Here is a 9,105-nt window from a genome sequence, read left to right as displayed (position 1 = left end):
ACCCCCCCAAAACAACTTCAAGCAAAAGCATCTGATGTGGCAGGAACGTCACGTGGTACAACCAATGAATAGACTCGTTCCAGCTCATTTTATTTGCCTATTACAATTTGTAAAAAGACAAAACACATTATTGATTAACTACACAGTGATATCATTGTATTGGCTTTAGTTTATTTACATCATGTGCAACAAGTGGTAGCTGTAGTATTTCAATGGGAAGTGGTCATTGAAGGCGTCACATGTAATATCTCCAGGGTTCAAAAGTTACACTTTAAACGGCCTGCAGCGCTTCAGGGACAATGAGGAAGTGGGTGGATTGTTCTGCAGTCAGCAAATAGGTTACACACTGTATTGCTTATTGTATTGTCCATTTACGTCGCCCTGTAGAGTGTCCTTAATTTGTCTTTTTCCTCTCTGTGTCCTCCTCCATCGCCTCCTCCTCGTCTTTGTGCGTTTTGTCTGTGACTTTTGACAGGATCTTGGCGTTGTGCTCGAGCGCCTTGGCCCGCAGCACCGCAATACTGTTCTCTCTCATCTCTTCTTTAGAAATGTCCGGCGTGTTCGTGTCCCGAGTCCACTTCTCCGTGTCCTCCTCTGACGGTTGGTCCACCGCCGTGTCCTGTGCCGGTGCTGCCGGCGTCGTGCTGCCGGGTTTGCATGGGGAGGTGTCCACAGACTTCTTGTGCATACCTGAAGGACAAAGGTATAAACATTAACCGGTCACGCATCATAGTGGGGACATTATTGTGCAATTATGTTATCACCGGGACATTTGTGTATTAGAACATGCTGGGTTGTTTACTGTTGCGTCACTTTTGTTGTTACCCATTTGTCATGAGGAGTGGTGGATACTTGAAATACTTTTACTGTGATAGTTGAAAACGTCTCTCTTTGTCAAAGCCTTAGACACTGTCTTTCTCTTTCGAACACATGATTTGTCATTCACAGGACACGTGATGCAAAAAGTGAATGGATCTCGGCGTGTCATAGCTGTAATAGCAGGTTTTAATGATTGAATCGAGGGCTTAATTTGTTTCCACATGTTTTTGGGTCTCGTCTGCATACATTTACTCAAGTAACAATGTAATAGTGGTAGTAGAAGTAGCAGTAGTGGTAGCTATTAGAACCTCTTGATGACCACTGCTTTTAAGTATGTTCTAGATTTGGTCATAAGTGATACTTGAAGTAGTTTTAATTCAGTATAGGTTATGGGTACTTCTCCCAGTGAGCGCATATAGTGAGTTTGAGTGCGTTGGTAGCTGGATCCTGACTCAGAGCGGCCTAATTGATTTCTACAGATCAATTGACATGTGGCAGAGTGGAGACTTAGCCTAATCTGTCCTGATGAAGTGGGATTTACACACTATCGACTGCCACCTCTCATTGACCTGGTGACACTTTCATTGGCTCCGAACACACTTCACTTTTGTGCACCCAAAACCTTGCTTTAAGGAATCCGCTGTGTGAAATATTACGTATGGGAAGCTATGGAATGCAAACCTGTTTTAACATGGTACTGCTTACATATTAACTCATATCTATTATCTATTACAAGCTATGATGGTGCTAGGGGGGTTTGATGTGGCAAAGAAATCATATTGCCTATTTCTCAGAACCTAGATCATGGTTTATTTATCTTGGGATTTCCTTCACATTAGTGACTAAAGCTACTGTGTCATTTTTGAGAGGGCGTCTGCTTTGTTTGAGCACAGGGCTGTATAAAATGTGAACTTGCCACTCTCCTATAGATAATTCTACCTTAAATGTGTCTATTTTAAAACACGTACCTAGTAACCATGGTGCGTATGACTCTGTGATGCCGTCCTTGGCTGATTTGAGGATAGACTCCGGCAGTGGGATGGAGTGGCGCACCATAGCGCCGTATAAACCATACTCCGCCATGACACTGCTGCGGCCCCAGCACTTCTCCCTCTTCCTCCACTTGGCTCTGCGATTTTGGAACCACACCTGCACAGACATCACAGAAGAATATGAGCACGCCGTTTAAAATAAATGCATTTCTGATTGGGTCTTTCAGTTGGGTCTGTATTTGCAGATTGGTGCAGTCTGACCTTGTCATTGTGTAAACTCAAGCAACTTTTTATAAAGGAAAAAAAGGGATGCAATGACCTCTACTGGAGATCGAGCAAATCTCAGCAGTCAACTGGCAAGTGAGTGAAGAAGAAAGAATACAACACCTAAAGGCTCAGAATAATACTTTTATATTCGCTGCACATTAAGACAAATGTTTTGCTGTTGTGACCAAATGAAAAAGCCAGAAAAAAGACCTTAAAGTTATTCCTCCTTAGAATAAGTGATAAAAGGTAAAGCTATAGTTCAAACTGGTTGATGATAACAAACTTGACTAAAATATGTACTTGTTATAGTAAAAGTTAACCATTTTTCCCACTCGTGAATTTCATTATGTCCATCGCCATTGATGTGTGTGTGAACATGTGTTGGTGCATCTTCCTGCTCCTTGTGCAGATCCTAAATTGATTTGCCAGACCTTGTTACACCCTCCGCAAGCTCGTGAATATGGATGAGCCAAACAGGAAAAATGAGCATCCTAAAATGGCGGAGGAGACAGGATGAGATTGGTTCCTTGCGCGCGTGTGTATGTGTGTGTGTGTGTGTGTGTGTGTGTGTGCGTGTGTGTGTGTGTGCGTGTGTGAATTAAAAAACAGCCAGGCCTACACTGCGGAAAAGCTATTCAGGTACATGGATCCGATGATAACCTCCATCTCATAAAAAGATGGGCCTCAGATGAGCAATCATGCTTTGTGACAGCGGCAGCGTGAGTGAGTGGTGACCCCCGGGGCAGAGAGGCTGATTGAAAAATAAGTTAATTTCCAGAGCTGATCGATGAGAGACAGGCGGCGAAATACCACGGGAAATTAAACCGCTCGGACCCGCGCTAATTCATTCTGTACTTATCATATCAGAGAGGAGAGAGGTGAAAAGTTCCCCTCAATTAACTAATTACATTCACCCAGCCTGACACTCCTGCTATGTGAGAGGCTTCAGTGGACTATAGACAGAGGAATGTAAAAAAAGAAGAAGGCCTGACTGAAATAAGGGATAGGGGGACAGATTTTTACGCCATGTGAGAGCGACTATTTATTCTCTGTTTTATTTTATATTTGCAAACACAAAACAGAGATTAAAAACAAACCACATATTAGGTTCTGGGGGAACTATTTTGTGCTTAATGCAACTGATGTGGAAATGTCCATCTCATGAAAACAAAAGCCACATGTGTTTGTGATATTAATAATTTTAATCAGATTGGGATTGATGAATATGAGAGGAAAACGCAGCCCGAGAAAATATGAATTCACTTCCAACACAAACACTATACGAAAAGGCAAGTGGATTAATAACAACATGGATTACGAGAAATTTCAACCCAAGTCATAAATAGATAATTTTTTGGCGTTATCGGCAGTGTTTATTAATCTGTACAAACACAATAACACTTCTAAAGACAAAGGGAGATATGTTATTGTCTAATATTTGTGGGGAACATAACATGTTTTAATTTCATTTTGTTGAAATGTAAATCCTATAGAAATCCAATAATGCCAGACTACAATGCTATAATACTGATGTGTTGTAGCGTTACTGTATCGTGTACTTTGTGTGCAGTCTGACCTGGATGCGGTCCTCCGGCAGCTCGGTCTTCATAGAGAGCATCTCTCTGGCGTAAACATCTGGATAGTGGGCTTCATTGAAAGCTTTCTCCAGCTCCTCCAGCTGGTATGATGTAAAGATAGTTCTGTGGAAAAATGCAGTACGTTTTTTTTTTTTTTTTTTAATATCCAATTTAATTTTCTTTCGTTCATAAGTGTTTTGAGTTCATACGTAAAATAGGTACAGGAAATGTTGTTCGAATTAGTTTAGGGTAAATTGATATGATTACCAAAAAAAATTGTGGCACAAAACACCTCCTTTTTTTTTTACGTTTAGGACACTGTGCTTTATAAAGTCTATTATAATGTGTGCGCTCTTTTACCTGTGTCGTCTTTTCTTCCGTTTCTTGCTCTGACTCAGCGACGTTTTGTTAAACTTCTTATCTCCGGAGAGGCTCATGTCGTCCGAATCTGAACAGATAAAAAAAAAAATTAGGCTAAATATTACAAATATAATAGTTATAGGCTATAGTATTACCAAAAAAAATATTAAATATGTAGCTATAAACAACTAAATAACCGATTTAACTTGCTTTAACGCACTGGCGACAGATGCTTAAGTCAAAATGAACCAGTTTTATTGGAATGCCCTGCGGCAGGTGTTTATTGCAGTAAAGCGCACAGCATCACATCGGCTTTTTAACTGAGACAATTTGGGAAAGGCCCGTTACAAATGTGTGAGGGTTATTTTATTTTTTTAGAGACTCAAAACTGACCGGAGCTGGATGAGCGCGGGTCCAAGTGCACATCCATGTGCGTGTCTCTGTGCAGCGGCGGCAGGTGCACGTGCTGTGCTTCGGACAGCGCCTCTAGAAAAGCGGGTTGACGGTAAAAAGAGTGGATCCCGTCAGGCCCGAGCAGCAACGGCCCGGGGCCCAGAGGCCCGCGCGCTGCCAGGACATGAGCGCGGTGTGGAAGCGCCTCGAGTGGCCGCCTCGGGGCAGCAGGCGGCTCCTTGTTAAGGCCAAGCAGCTCCTGAATCCCAAAGCCCGTGCGCCTCGGCACTGCAGGGCCCAGCTTCCACGCAGGCTGCTGTCCCACGTGCGCCATCCCGCAGTGAGATGAGGTCCTCTCCTTATTCTCTGTGTCCGACAGCACCGCTCCGTCTTTCCCCGTCATCCCAGGATTGTGCACAGTGAGTGGTTCAGACTTCAGATTATACTGGACCTGTTAGTCCCTGTGTCTTGTCCAGAGCTGGTGTCAACGCGGCGCCTGCCTCTGGCTTTTATTCAACAGGCGTCAGGCTGCAGCCAATCACAGCCCGGAGGCGCACCAACTTCAGCACCGATTATCATCATCACATCATCAGTGTTCGTCGTCCAAACCACAAGGGAATGTCCAGTCATTTCTTATCGAAAATCGTGGCGATCTGCCTTAAATTATTAGTTAGTCAATTATTAGGCGCTAGCTTTGTTAAAGCATAGCTACTTATTCCGTCTGCTCCATTGGCTTTTAGCCAAATAAAAGGCCCATGGAAAACAAAGATCTTACAAAAAACACAATCAAACATCTATTTCCGAATAGTTTATTGACAGGTATAGGTGCGCAATAAATGAATGCGTCTTGCTGTAACCCAGTTCACTATTCACTATTGGACCTCTCTGTTGCAAACGCATTTTTATAGCCTACCTATAGGCCTATATACGTAAAAGACAGAATCTTCCTATAATTTGTGTCCACGTGCTGACTGTGAAGACACTACAGCGATGTAAATCAATATATCACTTGTAGCTCGTTATGGCGCTCTGATTGGTTGCTTGATCGATCCGTTGGCCTCGCGCGCGTGATTAGCATATTCTAATTAGGCTGCATGCATGTTTTGTCTTCGGACCCTCGCTGCATCTGTTGATAGTTATTAAGCTTCTTTATGATAATTCACAATATGTGTGGAGTACAATGTCCTACTTTTCTGTATTTAGGGCGCATTAGGGGCAATTAAGCACCAGACAAATATGACTGGGACAAGCGACACGGGACAGCGCATTGTGTCCAAGCCAGAGAATCTACTAATTATAGCTACTAAATAGGCCTACAGTGGTTAATTCAAGATGTTTGGTTGGCTTTTGTCAATAGTTTCCTTGGAACAGCAGCTTATGCGACACTGTTGCATTCTTGGTTAAAAATTGACTGAAAATAAAAGCGCAAAAGACGCCGAGGGAAATCAACTCAGTCTGGTTTAGCACTAATTTAAACTCACTTCATTTTAACAACACGGCTGCTATACTTCGATCCAAGCAGCCCATAATCAGCCATTAATCCATTACTGTCGTGTTAAAATCGCAGGGGGATCGTTTGGGGCCATGTGGACGCACAATGACGCGCGAAGGGGAAAGGAGAGTTTATGGAGATGAGCGGACGCGCAGACAAGGGGCCTCCTCAATGGGCCGCGCGTGCATGAATAGAGGTGGTTAGATGGGAGATAGGGTCCGCGTGGAGCGGGGCACAGCAGGTTTAAAGCCGTATCACTGATAAGATCGAGGCGTAAAGCGTGCCACGTCACTCAATTGCACCCTGTTGGAAGTCCTATTCATTTTGGTAATAGGCATTTATTAAAGACACTGTTTCAGATGTGAGATTTCAAACATGTCAGGCTTTTCCCCACTTTTTTCATTTTTTTTTTTGGCATGGGCATGATAACACTGGGCAAGCCATTTATTTGTATATGTGCACAGTGCTTCATATAGGAGGCTTTTGAATAGGTACTGGATTAGACCTACATTTTGTACACTCATGCACTTTCACTCAAGTTACTTCCCCCATTCATCAGTCCATGTTATTAATGTGCAGATCTGAATTGATTCTTTGCGTAAGATTGCAAGGCTCTGTAAAATGAGATTCCTGCAATATAGCACTAAGGAAGTTACACACATGGCAGGTCCCACAGAAGATGCACCACTGTTGACTGGTGACATTTACTAAATAATTCGAGAAGATCATAAGCTGCCCCACACTCTCACTCTGCCGTATCCGTCTTTGTGCGCGCTCTACAAATGGCTCCTCTAATCTAGCTAATTGCCATTTCCCAGAGCCTGGCCTTTCAGGAGAGAGCTGGGTCACCAAACAGCCGTTGATCAAAACATCCTATTAAGGTGAAGAAACAAAAGCAGCTCCCACAGTCGAACAATGCGCCGCCGACGATTCAACTGTTTGCTCTGGCTCCACAAAGCATTAATTAGGGCAATAACTTCATGCCAGTGCCGTTCTATAGTCTCCATTTCTGTATGAGTGCATCGATTTGGGCTCTGAAGTTTGCCGAGCGTGCCGCATTCCCCCGTTGCATGTGCAGATGTGTTGCTGGGAAAAGTGGGGGAGAGAGAGGCCCCTAAACTTTCAAAACTGGATTCAGTAATATTCCTCATTGTGGCTTTACTTTTAACGAGAATTGACATAATTACTCGGGCTTGTTTCTTGTCTAATTAGCACACTTCTCCTGTGGACAGGGGCGAGCGGTTCGGACGGAGAAGGGAACCGGACAGGCATGGCGGAGGCAACAACACAAAGAAGGGGCCCACCACCTCAGCATAATTAGGTGAGACAATGCCCCCGACTGTTTGGAGATGGGGCAGAGCAGACGCCCCGTGAACTACAGCGCCCTGGACTTTAATAAGCCCCTAATTGTCCTTTTTTAGAGGGATTCACATGGACAGCGGCAGACACACAAGACAGGCCAACAGGGCTCCTACGGTGAGGCAAACACTCACTCCCAGTCTTAACTGCCTGACCCCAAACTTTAAATGTGCTCGAGTAATGTCCTCTGACAAGGTCCCAAACGTGGATGAGGGCCGGCTACTGCCACGTTGCTCCACACAAATGAGTGCAGTGTATTAACAAAGACCACAACACTCATGCAGGCTACTCTATGTAAGTAATCCATGCTGGAAGTTAACTTGTATAGCTGGTTTGAATTAAAGATGTATATATAGTATTAGTTATATTATAGTATTAGTAGTATAGTACACAGCAGTATTAAGGCTCAAAGTGACAAGGATAAGCTTTAGCACCGTCCTCAAAAGAAATGGATTCACTCAGTGGACCTTCAAGCCTTTTAAACAAAGAAAATGAAACAACGTTTAGTAGAGTTTAGCATAAAAACTACAAAGTTTACTCATCAACAGTATATTCTTTTGAGAGGTTCACTTTCTTTTCTTGCAGCTCAGAGAAAGCTTCCTCTAACCGCTGGACTCTTTTGCCTCTGTAAGTCTAATATCTCCGGTCCTTTCCTGACCAGACGCTCGCCATATGTTTGGGTCGATGTCTACGGCAGGTGCTTTTTTGAAGATGACCAAACATCATAAGCGATGTGCATGTCCACCGCTCACAGGACGTCACTGTGATGTGCCCTCACTCCTTTAATTAGCTGTCAATTAGAGCAAATGAATCAACTGTTCGCCTAATTAAGCAATGCCACCAGGCAGCTCCCATACACAGGCCATTGTGTGAGCGCCATGAGAACAGTGCAGCTAGCAAACTCGCTTTGGATCAAAAGTGCAACTTAACAATCACTGCTCACTCTTGTGTTCAGGGCTGTTTGTTTGATGCGCAGCAATGCATTATGGTTTCTGCTGTTGTGGGTCCTATGTCCAAGAATGTGTCAAAGCTAAAACAATTGGCTATATTTTTCTGATTATTTATTCTATTAACCTTTTTTTGTCCCTGCACACATTTATTGGATTGCGAGAACTCTAAAATATCAACCATTAAACTATCACAAAAATCACATTTCAAAGCAGCTCAGTGGAGATCTAAATAACTGGGTTCATCAGTTTGTATCTCTAACAATATTTAGATGTTTGCGACAGACACACAAATATAAAAAATAAATAGCCTAGTCTGTGCAATCTGCTAATTGCGACAATTGAAATTAGCTATTTGGATTTGATTGTAATGTAAAACATTTCTTGCCCCGTTGAGCCAAAAAATAAACCTTTTTGCAGATGGCATCTGATTTTTGTAACCACCACATAAAATTATATTATAGAATATTATATTATAGAATATAAAATAGGATTTTTGCTCTTTTTTCAAATAGTATGGTGATGATTAAAACAAATCATGTTTCATAATGGAAATACAGGACCTGTCATTTATGGTACACAATAAAACAATATATTCTGTTCATCTGTTTCAAGTCTAATTTGAGCAAATGCTTTCGTTGCATTAGAATAAAATAATTGCGTCGCCTAATTGTGTTTTTTACTGTTTCGATAGATAGCAGCTTACATTCATGAAGCCTTGTCAGACGCGGGCTCGCTTTACATCGTACCGATATAGTGTGCATGATTTGGTGGCACGTGTAGGCACCAAGCGACTTCTGCCCCATTACAGAGTGTAATTGTTATTTAGAGGATTAAACATTCATTCTTCCTGTTGAGTCCCTGGAGACGGGGACATGACAGCATCATCGTGTTCGCTC

The 9,105-nt window shown here is 42.8% G+C and overlaps 1 protein-coding gene across 1 annotated transcript; it reads right to left on the bottom strand.

Annotated features, from left to right (window-relative positions):
- Positions 1 to 169: 169 nt before the first annotated feature.
- LOC306974968 (visual system homeobox 2-like) lies at positions 170 to 4,872 on the bottom strand. Its single transcript, XM_079572374.1, has 5 exons — positions 4,409 to 4,872; positions 4,016 to 4,103; positions 3,655 to 3,778; positions 1,788 to 1,968; positions 170 to 690 (listed from the first exon to the last, which is right to left on the bottom strand). The coding sequence occupies exons 1-5, from the start codon at positions 4,809 to 4,811 to the stop codon at positions 395 to 397; spliced, it is 1,092 nt and encodes a 363-aa protein (XP_079428500.1). The 5' UTR covers positions 4,812 to 4,872; the 3' UTR covers positions 170 to 394.
- Between the last annotated feature and the right edge of the window lie 4,233 nt (positions 4,873 to 9,105).

The sequence above is a fragment of the Gobius niger genome, assembly GCF_951799975.1.
Source record: "Gobius niger genome assembly, chromosome: 15".
Classification (NCBI taxonomy): domain Eukaryota; kingdom Metazoa; phylum Chordata; class Actinopteri; order Gobiiformes; family Gobiidae; genus Gobius; species Gobius niger.
The sequence above is the reverse complement of the archived record's forward strand: the minus strand, read 5'-3'. Positions and strand labels throughout refer to the sequence as shown.